This window comes from Ciconia boyciana, chromosome 19 (assembly GCF_034638445.1).
Source record: "Ciconia boyciana chromosome 19, ASM3463844v1, whole genome shotgun sequence".
In the NCBI taxonomy this organism is placed as follows: domain Eukaryota; kingdom Metazoa; phylum Chordata; class Aves; order Ciconiiformes; family Ciconiidae; genus Ciconia; species Ciconia boyciana.
Window position 1 is genome coordinate 5,223,528 of NC_132952.1, and position 22,481 is coordinate 5,246,008.

Consider the following 22,481-nt stretch of genomic DNA (forward strand, 5'->3'; position numbering starts at 1 on the left):
TCCAGGTGATTGCATCTTCCCTTTCCTATTAGCAGTGAAGATTATTTTACGAGGTTTGTTGCCTCCTGTGTAATTTTCAGTATTTTCTGAACGCTGTTGTTTTTAACATGGCTTTATAATAAACTATTAAAACTCAACAGCCCCCCTATAGGTCATGAGCTGCAAAGGGAGGAAGCTGTGTGTCAGGGAAGATAATGCATACATTTGACAAGCCAGGCTTTGTGTGATTCATCACAGATGTGTTTGGAAAACCTGAACCAGCTGTTGCGTTGAAATGCGGAGCGCAGGCCAGCGTGCAGCCACAGCAGCGGTCTGAAAGGGTGCTGCTGGTGGCAAAGTTGCATTGCTGGCGGTCGTCTACGAACTAAGTGGACCTTCAATTCTTATTTCTGTATTTAATACAGCAATTACAGAATGCGGCTTTCAAGAAACAAATGGCTAATTCCTTACTTACCTTTCAGCTCTTCTTGCCCTATTAAAACAGGAAAATCTGATCAAACTCAGAATTTCCATTTGCTTATTTATTTGAGTGGGTTTGTTCCCTTGTTTTTGTGGTATATCATCTTCTCAGTGGCCACTGCCTGCCCAGGAAAGAAATGGGGCTAGGACTGCAGAGCACAGTGCAAGTAATCTGTGTTCTTAATCTAGAGGCAAAACCCCACTCTCCGAAGGAATAAGCGGGGCGGAAACCTATCTGACGTCACGGGAATGAACTCCTACTGAGAATAACATCAGATTGCCATAACAGAATATGGCAAGAGTGAGATTTGTTTTGAAACCTGGTAATATAATATATTCTCACTTAACCTGGGGGAGGCGTGAGACAGACAATTTCATACCAGGAAACAAACAGAAGTACCAGCTATAATTAACAGGAAGACAGTCCTCGGTGGCCCATAAAACGTCGTAGGATTTACACATTTGACTATTACAGAGAAGCTGCAGCGACTTGGGGATTGGAACTTTTTTCCAGACCATCCAAGGTGCCCCAGAAGTGTTGAATAATACAGTCTGTTCGACCTGAAGCACTTGCCCACGCATGGGCTAATTGATGACTTTTAAACTGGAGCTTGAAAGATAGCCAGAAACTTCTTGGTTAAATGTTAGAGACTCCAGTGTCTTCTCAGGTAGGTCGAGCCAGGCACTTGGGTTGCAAGGTATAAGCACTTAACCGTTTGAAATAATCTTTTCAGATCAGTAAAATGTCATCCATCTTATCACTGTGTAAACTTCCAGCTGAACGGAAGGGGAATTTGCTGAGCTATGTAATGGTTGTCTGTTTTAGCTAACGAGGAGTGCGACTGGGGGGGTATTTAATTGCCCCTCCCCAATATTGTAGTGAGAGAAAGCCTTTCTAATTCGGATGAGCTCCAAGTCAGTATTTTCTGTCATCCCTTCAGTGATGTGTCAGTGTCACTCCAGTGAGCCTGAGGCATCCAGTGGAGTCTTGCAATAACGCAGAGTATTGATTCTAAGTGACAATTGACTGGAAGTGGTTTGTTTTAAATACCAACTTGCATTATTGCTGTGAAGCAGTCAACTAACAGAACAAAGCTAACAATGGTAACACGGGAAATGTTTTGGTAAGTGTAGTTTGATTCTATTTGTAAAATTGTCATAATGCAATAATAAAAATATTTTTAAAGTAGTAAAACTTTTTAATAATTGCAAGCCTAGTTTCAGTTGTGCAGAATTAGAAAACAAATTAGCATATGTATACCTTACTGAAATGCAGGAGGATTAAGTTCCCTGCTGAACAGTAGAATTACATTTTTAATACTTTGTTTAAACGAAAATTATGAAAGTAGAAAACGCTGCTGTCCTTGTGTGTGGAATGTCACTTTCTGCACACGCATGCACATATACAAATTGGTCTTTCATTTCAATTAATTAAAGTTGACATGCAAACCGCAACAGAAAGTAGTCTAGTTGGGGATGAAATTACTGAAGTCTGTCAATAGTTTTTGATTGGTTTGAATTGCTGATTGTACTTGATATAATTCTCAGCCCCTATATAAAATCCATAAAATAGAGGAACTGCTATGGTTGGAGGAACCTTTTTCATTTTCTGGCAGCCATTACATGCTGCCAGTACAAAAACATTTTTTTCTTAACAGTCCTTTCCCAAGCTCAGAAATGGATTTCCCCCCAGCCACTGTCATTCAATTATCACTTCAGGAAATGCATAGATATAACTGATGATCCCTTTAAAACATCCTGCGGTATTCCACTCCTCCCATCCTTCATTTTTCTTCTCGCTCCAGTCATTAAATGTAACATTGCCGATGTATATTTTATAGGGTGACCCTGACGGCTGTCGCTTTGAGGATGTGCAGAGATAATAAGATTGTGCATGTAATGAAGGGCAGATAAATAGAAAAATGTTTACGGGATGGAGTGTGGTAGTTTTAACTGCTTTATGGCTTGCTGCTCTCTCATATACACGCCCACGTGAACCACCACTGATACTTTTGCTTTAAACAGTGAAAATGTGATGTATCACAGACATTGAGAGAGATACCAGTGTAAATCACGCTGCCAGTAGCAGTGAAATGGGCTGTTTTGTCCCACACCTGAACTCTAGCAATATGCAACCAAGAAACTTAATTATTGAGCTGGTACAAAAAGAAAGTGCAGTTAAAGGGATAATGTATCGGTGCTTGGCACCTTCATTGAGAAAATCCTATTCCTGGTATTCTGCTGCTAAATTCTCGATGCGGTGGCATTGATGGAAAAGTGTATGTGAAGGGGGAAAGCCACAATCAGTGCAGACTACGGTGAGCTCTTCTCTGAAAGCTTTTCTGAATACCTTGCATTTAATTTTTCCGGGTATTTGTCCCACTCTCCTTTTTGTCCTGGTCTGTGAGCTCCAATATTGAGAACTGCTAGTTAACAAGCGACTGGCAGTGAGAGATGTTGCATGAAACAGCTGTGAACCCCAGGACTTTGATGTGGGTTGTAAAATGGAATGAAAGAATTGCTGGCTCAAGAAAATAGGAACTTCTCCCATCGTTGCAAAAACATTTCATCTCTGTTCTTCAGAACTATGTTGTGCTTAATTCAGCCTGGCCCATGTGCATTTTGTTAGGGGTAGCGCTTTGGGCATCAAGATGTAAGGGAAAAGGGAAAAAGGCTGAATATTTGCATTTACTAGGGAGAACAAATGGATGTTGAGTGGTGGGTTGGAAGGAACCTGCAATGTATGCCAGCCTGCGCCTCAATAGGAAGAGAGATGCCCTGGCTCCACAGGGGCTAAATTACATTCTCCAGGCTCTGTCTGCATGAAGCAGTTCGTAGTCTGTGCCAGGTGAAAACATCACATCCGTGCTGGAGAATTGGGCTCTGCTGGAATGGGAGACCCCTCTCTGCTGCAGACTGGGGAGCTGTGCCTGAGCAAGGGCAGGGTAGAGGGTCAGCTTAGGAGAGGAGGGGAAAAGAAGTGAAATGATTGGAGTTAGAAGTGGTCAAGCAAATCAGGATTTCTAACCTCAGAAATCTTGATCATATAAGTGGCAAAGGGGAGCTGAGTAAAAAATAAATCCTTCGACAAATGTGTATAAGGCAAGCAGGTTCTTAACTCTTTCGCTATTTTGATAACCTCTTAATTGATCAAGCACCAGAGATCCCTGTGGGGCATACCTGGGGACGCTGGCAGTGGTTACGTGGTCCTGGAGAACTATAACTGACAGTATTAAAGATAGGCTCTAATAATTAATAATAGATGCAGGCAACAGTCTGTGAGTTCCTGTAGGGATTAGGAACTCTGTTGATTAACAAAGAGGAGTCTCTGGAGGAAGAAGCCTTAATTACAAAAGCTTTCTTTTCATTCTGGCATGACGTACAGCTGGAGAGAGGGTCAGCAGCTTTTAACTGTGGTTGAGGCTTAAAACAATGCGCTAGCGTGCTATGCATTTGTTTTTGCAGAACTGTTAAAGCTGGTACTTAAATCCCCAAAAATGAGGGGAAAAAAAGAAAAAAAAAATTGTTCACATAAAACAGATAGCAAGGGTAAGTTCCGTAATATGCTGATTATCTTATTTCCTGCCAGTATATGCAACCTTAATTACAAACACTGGAGAAGATTAGCAAATGAACTACATGAAAATTGTGAGTTAGCTGTGGCACAGAGACATGTTATTGGTGTTTTTTTCAGGCTGTGGACAATAACATTTAGATTTCTCTGTGGTTTGCTAAAACCCTACAATCAAGTGGTAGGAATGAAGCAAGACTATCCAATTGAAAGAAGCAGCAGCTTGGATTGAGGGTAAAAGGAAAGCTGAGCTGTTGAGGAACAGTCAGCCCGTACTGAGCTTAATAAGGATGGATAAGCCTATCCAATAGGCCTGGCTTTGAATTATGAAGGAATTTTAGAGCCTGACTGTCACCGGTGGAGCTGTTCACATAGTCTGAGGTTAATCAGTACAATTGTAATTCTCACACAGGATTGATCTTGGCCAATTTATAAATCTTCTGCCGCTTTGTTTCTATACGCTATAAAACCTGAAAAGGATGTGCTGAGACTTAATTTATAAATCCTTCATTGACTTTGTCATCAAACGGAAGATGCTATACAATGGTTGAGTGTTACTGTGTTACTGCAGATAAATGTTTGTTTCAAATGAGAGATTATTTACATCCTACCTTGTATATATCTTTCCGTTTTTCTCCCTACTTTGCACTCCCTGTTCACTGACTCTTTTCTACTAGTGATTCCATTACTCTTTATGTCTCTTGCCACTTCCAGTTCCCATGCATAATTTTGTTGTAAGAGGTGGGTTTAGTTTGCACTCACCCACTATGTTGATTTTTTTTTTGGTTTTTTTTTAATTATTTGTGAATGAGGGCAAATACGTTCTCTTGGGAGAATTGCAAAAGTGATCTGTGTGTTTAGGTAACATGAAAAATGAAATTATTTTAGTCTCTTCACTGCTCGAGGAATTTTGGAGTGAAATCTTCAGGTTCCAAACTTGTTTCAGCACTATCGGGAGTGACACAGTTCTCTAATGACCGCTTGTATCATAGGCCTGTGGTATCTAAACAAAAGTAGAATTTGTAGGAGCTGGAAGCTCACTCTTCCTCTGGTCTGTAGAGGACTAAGCAGGGTAGCAGTGCTCATTTAGCAGAAACAATTAGAAAGCATAAAGCTGTATCTGATTGCAGTTTTTTTCCACAACAAAATGAAATCCAGAAAATACAGATGGAGCCTCGGCTGGGTTCCCAGGAAATTCTGTGACTGTTCCTGTATTGGGGGTAAATTGACAGCATAAAAAACCAAGGAGTTAGCCTGGCTTTCTTATATCCCTGTCTCCTCTTTTGATTCCCGCTTGGCCAGCCTGTTTTGCCAGGAGTTTCGAATAAAAAATGAAACCAGCTAGCTTATGTTGCTGTTTGCAGAACAAGGAAACAGAGTATTAGGACAGCCAGTCTTCTCCTAAAATTGTAGGTAGAGTTCTTAGCAGAGACCAAGGAGAGAAGGCTGTATTGCCATTCGGAAGATAATAAATAGCTAGAGGAACTGCTAGATAAAATGCCTATACTTTTAAAATATGCTAGAGAACTGAGAAACCTGCAGGATATTCGTTAGATTTTTAATGTGTTTTTTTGTAGTGTTAGTAAAATATTGCTTGGTTTTTAAAAGCTTCTCTTAAAATTTCAGTAATGTTTTAGATTATGCAGTATTCCTGTGCACCCAAGGTGGACATTAATCAGTGCTACTGAACAAGCTGCTGAGACTTATTGCTTAATTAGAGCATATGCAAACCTATTTGTCATAGTTGGCAGAGGCATGTAGACCAAGCTTAAAATTGTAGAAATGCCTAGGTTCAACTCTTCTGAGCTGCACACAGCTGTTGTTCTTTCTCTTCCCTGCTGCATTTTTTCAATACTTTAACTTGTTCAGACCAAGACAAGAGTTCCGAATTTTCTCTGTCTGGATATAGGCTCACAACAAGAGCCATGCAGCGCTCTCTGCTCGCTGTCCCATTTCTGCCTTGGCGTGGTAGGCTGTGCTGTTCCGCGGGCCGGAGGGTTTGTTGCATGCTTGTGCTAGCCTGTTCGCATCCATTCGCGCCTCGTGTTAGCAACTTTTGGGTATGGAGATGTGCGTGATGGAAGGGACTGGTACCTTCGATTTTGTTTCCCAGTCTGACAGTGTGTGGCAATATTCTGGGTTGTTCTGTAAAGTTTCAGGAAGCAACCTGGAGACGACAGACAGCGATACGCTGGTCTGTACCGAAGGGGTATACTATAAAGCTCCCGTTATGCAAAACTCTGCATGTGTAGTCCGTTTTCTTGATATGGCCCTTGGCATGCAGGCATTTGAGCAGATGTTGTAACCAAGACTGTTAAAGCCAGGGGATTCAGTGAAGGAGGGAGGCGCTGGAGACAGTGTTTTTACCACAGGACTTTAGTAATAGGGAGCATTAGCTAAATTGAGTTGACTTAATAAAATCTTGATGCATTCCATAAAGATTGTGAATTCATTAAGGCCACAGCTGGACAATCTGTTCCCCTCTGGTCTGCCATGACTAGTTTATAGCCATTGAAGAGAGTTGTCATTTACCTTTTCTGTTTAATTACTGTAAAGCTATTCCCCTCCTCCACATTTTTTTTTTTTTTTTTCCCCCTGGCAGAGCTAGGCTCTGGGGAAATTAAACAGCAATTATGATGTTTGCTCACTCTGTTATACCATAACAGATACTTGAAGGTAAGTTGATGTGTTTGTGTGATTGGCTTCCACAGGAGCAGTGTCTGCTGCAGCAGGGCTGTCAAAACCTCTCAAATCCAGAAATGCATAGGCAGTGTTAATCCGTTGTTTACCTAAGGCAAGACTAAACACAAACATGGGGCACAGCTTGTATTGTGTATTTTACATTTGAAAACTACTGATAAGAAGTGAGAAACCAGGGCATGCAGCACTAACTGGCGCTCATGTTAGTTTGTTAAGGGTATGGAAGAGTTAGTACGGCCTGTCCTGGTGTTCCGCGATCTGGCTTGGAGAGCTTGATTGAGCTGCAAAAAAATATGGGTGAGAGCAGTGGGTGAACACGGTGGGAGAGGTAAGCGAGAGGTGCCCCATGCCAAGGAAGTCATCTCCGAATAAATGCAGGTGGCCTGTGCAGTGCGAGGAGAGTGCTGGGGTAGGGAGGATGTGGGCTGTTGGGCGCTTGAAGGCTCTCATCAGCTCAGCCTCCAGAGCTGAATTGCAGAGAAGGTCTCTGCTGCGTACTCCTGCGGGAGTGGATCTGAACCATTTCTTTCTCTTTAAAAATAATCCCTAGAACAGAGCTAAAAGGAGATGAAGTGTGACTTTTTTTTAATGTACCTACAACATAGGGTGAAGTGGCCTTGGCAGGAGAAGGCAAGAGATTTGAGGAGTTGAGCTCCAGATGTGTTTCAAAACTGATGAAAGCTGAACGATGGTTTTCAGCGAAGAACGTATCCCTCTGTCTTGTGAAACTTCAGTAATGGGAAAGTAGATGTTCTCGAGGAAAGGTGGCATTAAAAGCCTTGAACAATGCTTCTCATTTTGCTTTATATGTGTTTGATAAATTGCTTGGGACAGTTAATCAGATGTTAACATAGAAAAATGGAGCTGTGTTTGCAGAAAAGAGAGGTGGCGTATCAAGTGGAGGTGAGGCTGTTCCTATGAACAGCTAAGCAGGTTGGGAGAGAAATGAATCTTCTCCCCACACTGATAGAAAAAGCTGTTCCTTGATGCAGTTGATCTGGGAGGGCACTGACAGCATCTTTCTTGGATGTGGCACAGTACAGGAATTAGAGCTGCTCATTTGAGGGGTGCTGTTGGAGTAGACTTGTGGGCCATTTTATTGAGACTTTCCTTCTAACGTATTGGATTTATTGGCAAGTGATACCAGTGGACAATTGTGTCAACACCACCAGTATCTGGGGGTCTGAGAGATGAGGTGGGTTTCAGGGTCAGGAGGCAGCCCATGAACAGTTCTGGTCAAAGAAGCAGCAGCTTGGACATGGAAACCCTTCCTGCTGGACAGTTGCCTCAAAACACTGGCTATATTACCCCCAAACATCTGGAATGTTACGACTGCTCTGATTCATTAGACTGGGAGCTTTGCTGAAGAGTGGTTTTGCGTGTGCTATAAGGAACTGCCTCATCGAACACTCATGTTTCTTATCTGCATATGCCTTATGGGTCATCCACGTATGTGCAGCCATATAAAATTTTGCTACGTCACGTTCAAAGTAGTGATGAGCTGGGTCGTGCATCACTTAAGTTTACCATTTCATTGTGAGGCTTTGCAGTGGTTGTTAATGCCTGTTCTATTGGTGGTTCCAGAACTGGGTTAAACAAGAGCACGTTGTTGGGTGCAGGGAAGAGAAGAGGGTGACAGAAAGCAGTTGGATGGTGCTTATTGCCAAAGGAGACAGTCTCCTCCTAACTTCAGGTGGTCTGTGCGCTTCAGGCCAGTAAACTGGATTAGAGAGTGACAAACAAGGTCACTGTTTCAAGCAGGAGGTTCAGCCCTCCCTGAACTTGCCTTGCAAGCCTTGAGTTTCTCTTCCACCATCAGCCAGAGACCTCACCACAGGTAGTAGTTGCTTCAGTGGTCTCGCCCCTTTCTTAATTTATCTCTGAAGTTTGGAAATGAGGGAGATTATGTTACCCCACAAGTGTGAGGTCGTTTACCCGGTGCGCAAGACGCCAGTATACACACAGGGCAGAGGTATTTTTATTTCATGCTTGCACCGAGGTGGGTGCTAGGTGGTAGCTCCACAAAGCTAGCACAAAGGTCGGTCATACAGGTACAGTATTTATACAGTCTACTTATGCATATGCATAAGGAATTACACAAAGCAGTTTTCTATTGGTCTACATTTCTCTTATTTCAACTTAAAGCTACAGTGCTACTTTAATATTAAAGTAGCAGTGTAGCGCACGCTCAGAGGTGAGGGGTCTCTGCTTGGGCCGGGGTCTCCAGCTCGAGGCGTGTGACTTTTAGTATTACAATGAGGATAGTTCACGTGAGGGTGCTTCTTACCACACTTCTACTAGTTGTTTCAGATGGTTCCCAAAACATTTTAATTAGCTTACGTATTTCTCCAGGATGTGCTTCTCTCCCAAGGACACTAATTCTTGTTTAGACGTTCTGCTTTCCAGCCTGAATCCCCCTTACCAGCTTTACATAAGCCTTGGCCTTCCACCGGCTCCTGTTAGACAAGCTGTTAGACTACAATGTCACTCTTAAGCTGAAGGAGCATAATGATACAATGAAGGATGGTTCGGTCTGCTTTATCCTGTGTGATTTCAGTGCATACGTTGCTAGCAATACCCAGTTCCTGCCACAAAAAACTTCAAATGAGACATGCAATATATTTGCAGGTGGTTGGGTTAGGACTATTCCCCTGGGTGTAGACCTGCTACCCAGAAAATCGGATTCAGAGCAGCTGCTCTCAGCCCTCCCCCCCGTGAACAAGCACCAGACTGCCTCAGTTCATCATACTGTTGGCAATTATAGTACAGAGATGTAGGATGTGTTGACTGCGAGACCTTGTGGTGAGGTGAGGTGAGATCGCCAGGAACAAGATGATCATTACAGGCCATTCATGTCAGCAGCGTTTATGCTTTTCTGTTTGCTTGCAAGCAAAAACAGCAGCTAATTTGCAAGGCTGCCTTTTGTAAAAGGGCCTTTTGATCAATGCTTGCCTGTGTTAACGTTTCAGTAGGCTATTGATTTCTGCAACAGCTTTTGTTCCCTGAATTTATGGGCGATGGGTTTCAGCAGTGCACACTATGCATATTTGATTAAAGTTCATTTGACTTCACTTGTAGTCAAGCTGGAAGCTGTTTTTACTCCCTGTTTGTAGAACCAAAGCTTTCCTGACTTACTCCTTTGTGCTCAAGCTTCTGCCACCCGTGCCGTCACCAGCGTATGCTGTTTCTAATCCTTCCAGACTCACTCCACTCCAGCATTTAATCCCTTAGGTAGACAATATAATGTTAGATAGCCAGGCAGCTAATAAGATCTGGCGTGGAATTTTTTCAGTGTAGTACATGTCTAACCCGTGCGTATGTATAGAACATTAACGTTCTCTGTGTACGCTTCCTCTCTGACTTTTACTTCTCCATCTGTGTAAGAAAGTTGAGTCATTTACTGAGTCATGTAGCTGTGCAGTCTGACGATGAATTTGAAGTACAAAATGTTCTCTAGTCCTTCAGTATATCCAGATTTCATAGATGGGGTGAAACTGGTTGTGAAATAAACTTCTATTTCATCTTTACCTGCATGTAGTTGTGACTGCACTGTTGGCAGGGTCTCGGGAAGGAAAGCATTATCATCATGAAGTTAGTATTTTTTATAAATATACACCATTGCTTTTTTAAAAAGTTCTGGTTATGATGTAGTGCAAGTTGTTAAACTTCCCTTGAGACCTGATGGGTTTGCAGTGTGTAAACAGAGCTCAGATAGGTTCCCGTTTTCTATTTTATGATAGGAGGAAAACAGATTGGTTTGCACTCTGCTGTTGCCGTATGTCAGAGGACACAGTAACTCAGTGACATAATGCCATGGGATTTACTGACTTGCTCCTTGGTGCTGATACCTCAGATTTGATATAAATGAATTTATAGGTAAAATGTGGCTGGTTTCATTTGCAAGAGACTTTTTACCTCTGCAAAGCATTGCATAAGCTTTTCTGCAGAGCTTTGTCTGCCTCCTGGCACAGGTCATCCGTATCCCTGGTTTGACAAACAGTTGTGCTGGATGGACTTTGAGCCCACTTAGTGGACTCAAAGTAAAATGGTATTTCTAAAGCAAACATTGTACAGTTGAACACGCAGGAGCAGAGCAGGGTGCTGGGTGTCAGAATTCTGTGTTCTTCCCAGATCTGACATAGCTGGAATGCTCATCACCAGCCTGCAGCCATTTTAGTTTTAGATTCTCCTCAGGAAAGAGTTATGCATTTTATTTTAATTTTTTTTTAGCAGGGCTTTTGTCCGTCAGAATCAACAGTTGTAGGTAATGATTAATTTTGCCCACTTAATCCTTCCTCCTCCTAACCAAGTATCGCTCTGAATACGGTTTGGTGTGAATATTGTTCAGGTCTGGGGAGGAGATCAGTAGCATCAATCCCAGTCTATAGCAGCGCAGATTAAAAATGCATCTATTCTGTCTATCGCCAGAAATCAAAGTTGTGGTTGTGTTCTTTTTCTGGTGTTTCTATTTTTAAATTAGGCATTGGTAAAATTCTTAAGTGTCTTAAATGTCAGCAGTTAATGTCTAGAACAACATCCTCCTTTTGTCTTTCAAGTGTTTCGGTGGTACAGATGTTAGTTACGGTTGTAATTGCTTGTTTGAGGCCCTTGGGAGAGTTTGGATTAAGGGTGTGTCTTTATTAGAGTTAACTTGAGTGATCTGCCCTCAGTATAGGCTGCAGGATTTCCCCACAGAGGGAGCAGGCTGAGGTTATGTTATTTGATCACATAAAATGCAGTTCAAAGAAACCCTTTTTGTGGGCAATTCAGGTATGTTTGTTCTGATGTTGATTTTTTCAAGGGGCTGGTTAGAACTTCTCCGTTTTTCTCTTGCAACTTGAAAGAAACAACACCTTTTACCTTAGAGGCAGACAAGTCGCCAGGAAATGATGGGGTTTCAAAGTAAGAGAAAAGAGATTAAAACCACATGCTGTTCTTTAGTTCGGCATTACATCCGCTAGTTTGAATGGCAGCTGCTCCAGTTTTTGAATGTAAGCCAGATTCATTATGCTGTGAAATTATCACTCATTTCTCTAGGTGTGCTCTTTTAACTGCTTAATTAATTTAGATGTGGGCATATATATTCAAATTAAAGCACGATTTACTCTAGTAGGCTTGAGTTGTGGTTATAGGCTTCTCATTGAACACGGTTTTATTCTAACTTTCAGCTCCTTAAAGAGGAATATTTCACAATATCTGTACGCAGAACGTAGGTTGACAGCATGGCAGTATCTGTTTGGATTGATCCTTATTCTTTCTGTAAACACCAGAGAATTCGTAGCAGTTATCAGTTATTTGTTCTGACAGCTCACTGAGAGGCAGTACCTCTCCGGATGGATGCGGTGCCTCCTGAGCCGTGCCGTGCCATGCAGGGGGGTCAACAGGATGCTGACGGCAAGGCACGGGCACCCCCTTCCAAACTGCTGAGACCAGCAGGGCCCGCAGCATCCAGGCAGAGCCTGGGTACTTGCTTACTACCCAATCTCTCTCCTTTTCTAGCGGAGGAGGAGAGGAGCAAGAAGGCATTTATTGACTTCTCTTCCTCCCCTGCAAAAGCAAACAAAAAATAATTAGGATATTTTTTTTTTTCTGTCTTATCTAAAGAATTCTTTTGTCTGGCTGAAACACATCATGAAGCTTCCTACAAAAATACATGTGCATGCATACAGAGAGCAAAAGGGAGGGAAAAAAGCTGACAAGGCAGATTTGCATGCCCCTCTAACATACGCCTTCTGTATTTGCAGGGAGAACTAATCACCTTCTATTACTATTGGAAGAAAACCCCTGAAGCAGCGAGTTCTCGAGCCCACCGTAGGCATCGAAGACAGGCTGTGTTTCGGAGAATTAAAACTCGAACTGCTTCCACTCCAGTCAACACTCCCTCCAGGCCCCCCTCCAGTGAATTCTGTAAGTGGAAGCTAAAAGCAATGCATTTATCTTTGTTTAGATGCAGGGAGCAACAGTAATGTAATGGTGCTGTACCTTCAAGTGAATGAAGCAAGGAAATGGAGTTCAGGCAGTTGCCCTCTCCTGTTCCTGTACCATTATGCTGGAATGTGGTAGGCGTCTTTGATCACCAAGTGCTTTGTGCAGTTCTTAAACATAAAAGCATCCTGTAAGGATGGAAACATTGCCCTGGTAGTGAATTTCCCTACTCTCTTCTTGGTTTTGCGTTGTATTTTCTCCAGGCCTATTACAGTAATGGGGATTAGAAAATGCAAAAAGAGGGAAGTCCTTCATCCCTTTGGAAGGAAGTCCCTTTCGTCCTTACTTGGTGACCCATACCTTCTGCTTGATCTCAGACCGTGTGCTGCAGCCAGCACTGTTGCATCTTAATGCATCTTGGAAGAACTTTGGCCTTGACTGAAGCAGAAGTGTCTAAAAAAAGAATAATTACCCAAACCAGTGAAATGTACTGCATTGCAAAGGGTTATGATTAGTAACGTCCGTGTGGATATATAAACCTTTATCCTTATGTAAAAGGCTTATGTTAACCCTGTGAGTTTTAAGTCTTTCTATGGACTAAACCCAGTGCACTTCACATGCCTTCTAAAGAAAAGGGACTATATGGAAGGCAGAAAATGGCAGAATCTTATTAATATGGGGGAGGTAGAGGATGTGGTGAGCCAGCAGGACAGAGAATTCTGGAGAAGGGTATTAGGTAGTAAGAAAGGGCTATTAGCTTCTCCTTGCTGAAATTGGTAGGATTTATTGTTGACTTCTGCATGCACAAGAAGAGAGGATCTTGACCCTACAGCTCAGTCCAAGGTACTCAGCACTTCAGTGTGGCTGGAAGGACCCATCCACATGGATCCCACTGCAGGATGAGAATAAAAATCGGTTTAGTAAAAGAAAGCAAGTTCTAGCCTGGTGCCAATTTTGCAGTCAGGGTTTAAACACCTGCCACAATTAATGTTGAAATTATGGTAGCGCCTTGTGTTAATTTGAAGGGTAATGAGTTGATGACAAATGCTAATGGCAAGTACTGTAGAATCCCTCCCTCTCTATAACCTGCATGTATTGCAAAATATGCTCTTGGAACCTTTAGAAAAACAGTATTCTTGCATCAAGGACTTCTTTTCTAATTAAAGATGTGAACAAAAGAAGCCACAGGGCTTTCTGCTTGTGACAAATTGTAGACATGTTATGTTGTGGATTTATAGTGGTGGTGCTAGAAAAATGCAGTACTCTCAATAAGAAAGGGTTTACTCCTGAGTTGTTTTAGAAGATGAGGTAAGATACAGTTTTTGTGATGTCTGCAGATTTTCAGTGCTTTAGACGGTGTTTTTTAGCTCAGCCTTGTAATCGGATAATTTTCTATATACTGCTTGCCACAAAGGAAAGTGACCCTTTCCATATTCTCCACTTTTTCGAAACGTGACATTCTTGAAATGCAAGTTTGCCACAGGTTAAAACTCCTATGGAGGCTTGCAGTAAGAATTGGAAAGCTGGTAGTATCCTTGTAGTACCTCTCATCCAAAAGAATCATAACATGTTTTTCAAACAGGTACACTATATGCAAGCATCGTTTCTTCCACCCACAAAAAGTATCTGGCTCTTGGGTTAAATATAGCCACTGTCTAACAGAGCATAGCAGCAGTCCCCATCTGGTTTAGATGATGAAGTCTAGAAACAAAATAAAAAACAGAAAAGCCACCACAGTATCTGTCCATGGAATCTAGTAAAGTAGAATTTAAGTATAGAATATTTGATTTTAAATTTGACCAGGTTCTAGAGATATAAGCCTCCTTTCTCTTGAAAATTGTGCTTTCGGAACACAGCCTCTCTAACTAAGCATGAACAGTATTTGAACGACAACTTAATTGGAAAAGTACCATGTACTGAATCAAAAGTTCTGTGAATTGTATCACTTGGTGCATTCCTGGAATCCTCCAGTCTGTAGACTGTGATCAGGTCTGGCCTTGCTTAGTTTGCAAAATCAGAAATAATGGCCATCCAAGGCAAGGTGATTGTAGGAGGTCACAAAATTTACGTGAGAACTACTATTAATGGTTATTTTAGCCAAGTAGGAGGAAATAGAAAATCCTGCTGAGTTTTTCTTTTTCATTTTCCTCTTCTTCCCTTGTTCTTTACTTATTCAGTGGACTTGAGCTCGGCCAGTGAAGATGACTTTGACAGCGAGGACAGTGAACAGGAACTGAAGGGCTACGCCTGTCGTCACTGCTTCACAACCAGTATGCACCTGATTCATTGCTGTGTTTCTCTCCCTTCTGCTACTGCCTCTTTAGTGCAGGCTCATTCAAGCAACAGCAGCTCGTGTGCATGTACGGCTGCTCAAAAAACGTGGGGTTGAATCAGCTAAAATGTGCAGCATTCCTAGCAGACTTAATCATGCTTTGCCATTGCAAATTAATATTGCAGTGACAAAGGAGAATCTTGAGAGGTAGACATTTATACAGGAAAGAAATCTACATAATCTATATAATCCATTTGCGATACAGCAAATCAGTATTGGACTGTGACTGTCACACACATAACTCCTTTACGCTGCACCATGTCTCTTCTGCAGCAGCCTTATTCCTGTAGGTATTCCTGAAGGTTATCTGATATTTGGGTAAATGCATGTCATGGAAGTGTGAGCCCTAAAATAGGGAAGGGAAGGAAAGGAGAAATTCATAGCTCACGTCACTGTAAGAAACCACAGTTTTGGAGAATAATAGCTGCCTGTTAGCTCCCAGGTAGAGCAGATGAGGCTTCTTTCTTTGTTTTCAAAGCGGTAGTTGCTTAAGCAAACAAATACTTTGTAAATTGAATACTGAAGATGTGCACTAGAACAGGACAAAGTTTTCCAGAAATTTCTCCAACTTTGTTGCCCGTAGAAAAGCAGCTACTTTTCAAGTTGTTGTGTGCTTTTTTAAATAATGCTGTGTGTTTGTGGTGAGTATCTGGTACATTGCGTATTTCTAAGCTGTTGCTTTTCCTGCCCCAAGCCTCCAAGGACTGGCACCACGGCGGTCGAGAAAACATTTTGTTGTGCACTGATTGTCGCATTCACTTCAAAAAATACGGAGAGCTGCCACCCATTGAGAAGCCTGTAGACCCTCCACCCTTTATGTTTAAGCCTGTCAAAGAGGAAGATGATGGACTTAGTGGAAAGCATAGCATGAGGACAAGGCGGAGTCGAGGCTCGGTAGGCTTAACAGTCTTGCATTGCAGCTTCTTCTGTAAAGACGAGGTGTTGTCTGGAAAGAGGTAGTCAAACTTCTAAAATGACACTTTCTCCATCTTGCTTGTTTGCCATGGTATGTGCCTGCTGCTGCATTTGTGTATGCAAGGGTGAGATTTGCTGAGGTTGAGGCTTTCTTTGGAAAAAGGAGCTTGAAATGTCTCTTCTGCAAGTTCTAGTCAAACTTGTTATTTTCATGTTTTTAATGACTGGCAGTGGACTGTCATCATAAGGAGGCACTTGACCAGTGTATCATTACAGATTTTGTACTAGTATGTGTCCTTCTTCCAGCTGGATCCTGCCAGAGGTAAGCCCTTGGGCTTATTTTAAAGGAAGAGTTTTAAAAAGTAAATGCTATTCATGTGGTCTCCTCGTATTACTGGAGTTAAAATCTCTTCCCTACAGAAAACTGTAGTTTGCGCCTACCATCAGTGTGCTCTGCACAGAGTTTTTACTCAGGGTGAAATGCCGGGAGCCTTACTGTGCGCGAGTCACTTGAACTCTGACAGCAGCTCTAGTTAATTTGATGTTTGCTTTGGGTTTTGGCTGATAGAAAGCAGCAGATATATTTATTTTCCTTGCCCTCCCCTCTGCATCTTTCTGACCATGATGATATGATCATTGCTTCTACTAAATATCTTGGGAGGTTACGCTGTCAGGTAAGGTTGGCTTCATTGTTTTTATGGTAGCCAGTCATCAAAAAAACTGACAAACTGGGAGGGAAACAGTATTAATTATTGAAATATACTCTACTGTGATTCCTTATTGCATAGCAGGAGCACACTGAAACTGTGGTTTTAGACTGTGGTCTTGACTGCTTGAATGCCAACAGGTAGACTTTTTTTTTTTTTAATGGAACATGAGGGTCCCCTCCTACCTCATTCACTGTGTGTGTATGCACGCTTATAAATGTGCATGCATGTGTTTTATGAAGAAAATTTAGCATGCAAACAGCAGCAGCTTTGGAACATCTTTCTAATGTTGTCATTTGTAGCAGTCACTACTAAATAAAATAATCAGCACTTAATGTTTTTGAGTAGACAAATTAAGGATTTGCCTTCTTGTACCTTTAATTCCAGATGAGCTTTCAAGGAAAAAATGTTACAATGTTAAATGCTTTTATTTTTTCATTTTTCAAGCTCTTAGCAGGAGTGGTCCATCCATGCCCCTGACACAAGACAGAAAAAAGTAAAGAGGTTGGGCAAATGCTGACTTTGATACACTTTTATTTCTGTTAAACAAATAGATGTCTACACTACGTAGTGGTCGTAAAAAGCAGCCAGCCAGCCCTGATGGTAGAGCCTCACCTATTAATGAAGACATCCGTTCCAGTGGCCGCAACTCTCCTAGCGCTGCCAGCACCTCCAGTAATGACAGCAAAGCAGATTCAGTGAAGAAGTCTGCCAAGGTAAAATTTTCCCATTCTTCTTTTGTGTTGGGACTGGACACCTGAGGCCTCTTCAGTCAGCTAAATGAGATGCAGATTCTAGGAGGCCAGGGAATGTCTCGGTGACCTAGAAATTCCTACTTGTGTGGATAAGCAAAAAATTGAATGGTGCATCTGACTGATGCTTTGTTCCTGTACGTAAGGATGTGTAGTGATAAAACCCATTAAAGTATCCCCACATAACCTTACTGCTCTCATGATAAATTAATCCTTCAATTTCAGATGCAAATGCAAGCATTAGGCTCATGGAAGTAATACAGATCAGAAATACTATATTTGAGACAAGCAGACGGTTTGGGGGATTTTTTTTTTTTTTTTTTTAAGCAGTACTTAATCTTTGTTTACAAAGGAATATGAATATGTAGTAATCGAGACGACTTCTGTTACTGTTTTTCTGTATGTATATTTGCTTGATTTTTCAGAGCAAGCTGACAGTTTAGTCTGTTCAAATGAGTAAGTGCCTTTCCAAGAGAGTACTGAAGAAACAGAGCCAGATGAAGCGGGAAGGCTTGCCATTAAGCAGTGTAAATTGAAAAGTAGCAAGTTAAAAATAAATATTAAAAAAAAACCCAAAACAACCAAGTCAGAGCGGGAGTATGGAGCAAGTTTTCACGTGATAAAACTGAGAACTTAGCAAAATGTGAAGTTAGGTTAGGTAATTATGTGATGTATAAAGCTGTCCCAGGCCATGAAAGAAGGTAGTAATCTTGTAATAGCTACTCACTGCTAGCCCTGTATTCGAGTGGGTATAAAAATATCCCTCTCAAAATATCAGGAGTAAAGCAAGACTTTCATGTCGTAGAAAGAGGCTTATCCTCTGCCTGTCTACTGCAGAAATTCTTGCTCCGTCCTCTGTTAACAACTGGTGTTGGTCTCCATTAGAAGAGTATACTGGGCCAGTTGATCTGGTGTGAGTTCCTCATGGGCTTGGTTCTGCGGTGGAAAGGTGGAAAGACAACTGCTTTAAAATGTTCCTTCACTTTCAAAGCTCGAGACCACATCTGCATGATGAGGAATGCTTTACTCGGCCTTCCTTTTTCTTACTAGCATGTGTCAGAAATGTGTGCAGGGTTTGTGTGCAAACTGCCCCTTGGGTTTCTGTCTGCAGAAGTAAAATGGCAGTCTGTTTTGGGTTCTGTCTTAAATTTGACCTCCAGAGAGTGGCTAGAGCATTATGTAGACGCAAGTCTTCTGGGAGCTGCTCCTGGCAGGTGGTGGAATACAGCAGCAGCTCCAGAAGAGATTCCCCTGCAACCTGTAATTGGACAGAGGGACAGATGCGTATTGGATTGTAGTTAAATACTGAACTTCTGATCAGTTCTCCTGCTCCATAGGAACCCTTCTCGTTTAGTTGTATTAAATATGGTAGCACTGGCACACACTCAGATTTACTTTTGCATTTATGTCACTGCTAACTGTTGTGTTCTGCTTCATTTGTGGCAGAAGATAAAAGAAGAGGTATCTTCTCCTCTCAAGAACTCCAAGAGGCAGCGGGAAAAGGCAGCTTCTGACACAGAGGAACCTGACAGGTCCAATGCCAAAAAATCCAAAACTCAAGTGAGTCCCACAGAGGAATATTTTCTCTTAGGAGAGTGGTTTGAGAGTGGGAGGGGGTGCAAACCCGGTAACAAACCAAAAACATAAAATCAATTTAAGCCACAGCAAATTGTACCTTAATCTGCGGCTGGAAAGCAACCCATGTTATAATGTGTTCCTTCTGTTGAAAAACAGTGGAGTGATATGGGGTAAGTCCAGAAGTCTTTTTTTTGTTTTAATATCAATATCAACCATATAGGAGTATACTTGGATTATTTTCCACCCCCTCCCTCCAAATTTTTTGTAATGGAAATTTGTTTTTTCCTCTTCTGTGGCAAGTTAGACCACCACCACTGGAGCTCTCTTAATTTAACGGTATCAAAGCTCAACTGAAATACTTTTAGGATGTCTTTTCAGCTCTGTGTACCTGACCAGGTTCACGCTGTGCACAGGATTTGGGAATTTTGGCACTGAGCTTTCCGTATTACAGAATCACAGAATGGTTGAGGTTGGAAGGGACCTGGAGGTCATCTAGTCCACCCCCTCTGCTCAAGCAGGGCCACCAAGACCATGTGCAGATGGCTTTTGAATATCTCCAAAGATGGAGAGTCCGCAGCCTCTCTGGGCAACGTGTTCTATTGCTTGGTCACCCTCATAGTGAAAAAAATGTTTCATTATGTTCGGGCAGAACCTCCTGTATTTCACTTTGTGCCCATTGCCACTGGACGCTACTAAAAAGAGCCTGGCTCTGTTGTCTTTGTATATTTATGTTGCCCTGTGCTGTTTCAAGTCCTGTGGGGTTCAAAGGGTGGTACGTGCACTTGTGTTTGCACAGCATGTGGAATACGTTGCATCCTGTGGCATGCTGGTAATGTTCTTTGTGCAGGTTTCTCATGCATGGTGATTATTCTTCCCCCTCTCCCTGCAGGAGATCAGCAGGCCAAACTCTCCCTCAGAGGGTGAGGGCGAAGGTGAGAGCTCTGACAGCCGCAGTGTCAATGACGAAGGGAGCAGCGATCCCAAGGACATTGACCAGGATAACCGGAGCACGTCGCCCAGCATCCCGAGCCCTCAAGACAATGAGAGCGACTCGGATTCGTCTGCTCAACAGCAAGTGCTGCAGGCACAGCCCCAAGTGCTTCAGGCACAGAGCGGTTCTGGCCAGGCTCCTCCTCCTACGCCACCCATATCAGCCCAGTTACCAGCATCGCTGCCAGCAGTGTCGAGCGCTACTTCAGCTGCACCACAGGTCTCGCCATCGGCATCCCAGCCCCCCAGCCAGCCCCAGGCCTCTGCGCCACCGCCTCCTCATTCTCACATACAGCAGGCTCCTGCTTTGCACCCGCAGAGACTCCCATCGCCCCACCCACCTCTGCAGCCTTTGAGTGTGTCGCAGAGCCAGCCGACCCCTGCCTCTTCACAGCCTCACTCGCAGCCTCCGCTCCACAGTCAGGCTCAGCCTGCCCCTCACAGCCTGCAGGCCCAGCCCCTCCTGCCTCATCCTGTACCTTCCCAGCCATTTTCCCTCCCCACTCAGTCATCTCAGTCTCAGGTTCCCCTTCAGACACAAGCACCATCTCATTCTCACTCTGCTCTCCAGGTTCAGGTAACGCAGCCTGTCCTGCCAGCTGCAACCTCACTGCAGCAGGCTCAGCCTCCACGGGAGCAGCCCTTGCCCCCTGCACCCATGGCCATGCCTCATATCAAACCTCCCCCTACTACCCCGATCCCTCAGCTCCCCACTGCTCCGTCCCACAAGCACCCTCCTCATCTCTCTGGCCCTTCTCCATTCTCAATGAACTCCAACTTGCCGCCTCCACCTGCTTTAAAACCTCTGAGCTCCCTCTCAACCCATCATCCTCCATCTGCACACCCTCCTCCTTTGCAGCTGATGCCTCAAAGCCAACCGCTGCAGTCTTCGCAAGCCCAGCCTCCTGTGCTGACTCAGAGTCAGAGCCTTCCCCCACCTGCTAATCACCCCCCATCTGGACTCCATCAGGTACCCTCCCAGCCCCCCTTTTCTCAGCATCCATTTGTCCCAGGAGGCCCACCTTCCATCACCCCTCCTTCTTGCCCCTCCACTTCCACACCGCCCACTGTGCCTGGCATCCCACTTCAGACTTCCATCTCCACATCAGCAGCTTCTAGTGGCAGTGTGCCAGTGGTGACAGCCTGCACGCTACCACCTATTCAAATCAAAGAAGAAGTCCCAGATGAAGCTGAGGAACCAGAAAGCCCTCCCCCGCCACCCCGAAGTCCATCACCAGAACCTACTGTGGTGGATACACCAAGTCATGCTAGTCAGTCAGCCAGGTATGGAGGTTGTCATCAGTGCTTCCTTAATGTGCTCTGGTTTTCTGTGTAGCAGGCAGGGCACTCCCGAAAGCTGAGAAATGAGCTCCTGCGGGAGCCAAGTGTCTTTTACACGTGCATCTTGTCAGCCTCTCTTTCTAGCATGATTTTGCTCTGGTTTTCTGGAAAGGTGCTGTTTCAGCCAGCGTATTCAGACAGGGCATTACAGTTTGTAATTGTGAGAGGGGTTTTATACTCCGCTTGTCTGTGGAGTAATATGGTACAATTAATTTTCTCATTGCTTTCAGGAAAGCTAGTAGTGCTATTGTATAAGCGTAGAGTGATACTTTTTTAATATATATATATACAGCTCTTAAATCCCAGACTCTTTCATCTTTCCCAGGGCTAAGCTCTTTCTCTTTTGTTTCTTTCAGGTTCTATAAGCACCTGGACCGTGGCTACAATTCATGTTCAAGAGCAGACTTATACTTTATGCCTCTGGCAGGATCGAAACTGGCCAAGAAGAGAGAAGAGGCCATTGAAAAGGCCAAAAGAGAAGCAGAGCAAAAAGCCAGAGAAGAGAGGGAAAGAGAAAAAGAAAAAGAGAAGGAAAGAGAGAGGGAGCGGGAGCGCGAAAGAGAAGCAGAAAGAGCTGCGGTAGGTTTATTTGTAGCTAAGAGCTGTTTAAGGGAGTTGGCATGGTAGGATCTGACCTGGATGGTGACTACAGAATGCAAATGCCCAGAAGTGCTTTAATGCACGTGCAGTCAGGTATTTGTGAATGTGGGAGCCTTGCGTATTAAGTGAAAGTCAACCAGCTATGAGCACCTCCTGGCCTGCCTGTGACTTTCTTCTCCTTAAAGGAAATGGAGAGTTTCTACTCCTGCTCTGTTTCTGATGTGCAGGAAGCCAATGCAGCCGGGGATAACTAGGCCAAGTAGATACATTTACTTGCAGTAGAAAAGCGCTCTGTGCAGGTCCAGTGAATGCCTTTGTGTACCTTGTGCTACTGTGCAGGCACAAGAGTGCTGTCTGCTGGAAAAAGGGGATCTGAAGGCTTTTTAAATTTGAAGTAAACGTAATTAGCTTTTATTATGGGGAGATCCAAACTCCAGTCTTGGTATAAAGCGCCAATACAACTAATCCATTTTTCTGTGGCTTGTCGGAATGGAATGGCAACTTCTGGGCTCACAGAGTTGGTAGGTTGGTGATACATTATTGATGCTGAAAAAGAAGGTGCTAAAGTCTTCCTACTCTGTGGTGCATTTCAGAGATCTGAATCAAGGCTA

General features: G+C 43.3%; 1 protein-coding gene across 9 annotated transcripts in view; it reads left to right on the forward strand.

Annotated features, from left to right (window-relative positions):
- The window catches only part of RERE (arginine-glutamic acid dipeptide repeats), a 258,495-nt gene that overhangs the window by 226,636 nt on the left and 9,378 nt on the right, over positions 1 to 22,481 (forward strand). For 8 of the 9 annotated variants that reach the window (XM_072883759.1, XM_072883763.1, XM_072883766.1 and 5 more), the window contains 7 exons: positions 12,475 to 12,637; positions 14,833 to 14,925; positions 15,682 to 15,881; positions 17,164 to 17,325; positions 18,808 to 18,921; positions 19,829 to 21,213; positions 21,627 to 21,849. In XM_072883759.1, the coding sequence (XP_072739860.1) occupies positions 12,475 to 12,637; positions 14,833 to 14,925; positions 15,682 to 15,881; positions 17,164 to 17,325; positions 18,808 to 18,921; positions 19,829 to 21,213; positions 21,627 to 21,849 (2,340 nt within the window). The remainder of the gene's footprint in view (positions 1 to 12,474; positions 12,638 to 14,832; positions 14,926 to 15,681; positions 15,882 to 17,163; positions 17,326 to 18,807; positions 18,922 to 19,828; positions 21,214 to 21,626; positions 21,850 to 22,481) is intronic. The other variant, XM_072883764.1, reaches the window with a different exon arrangement.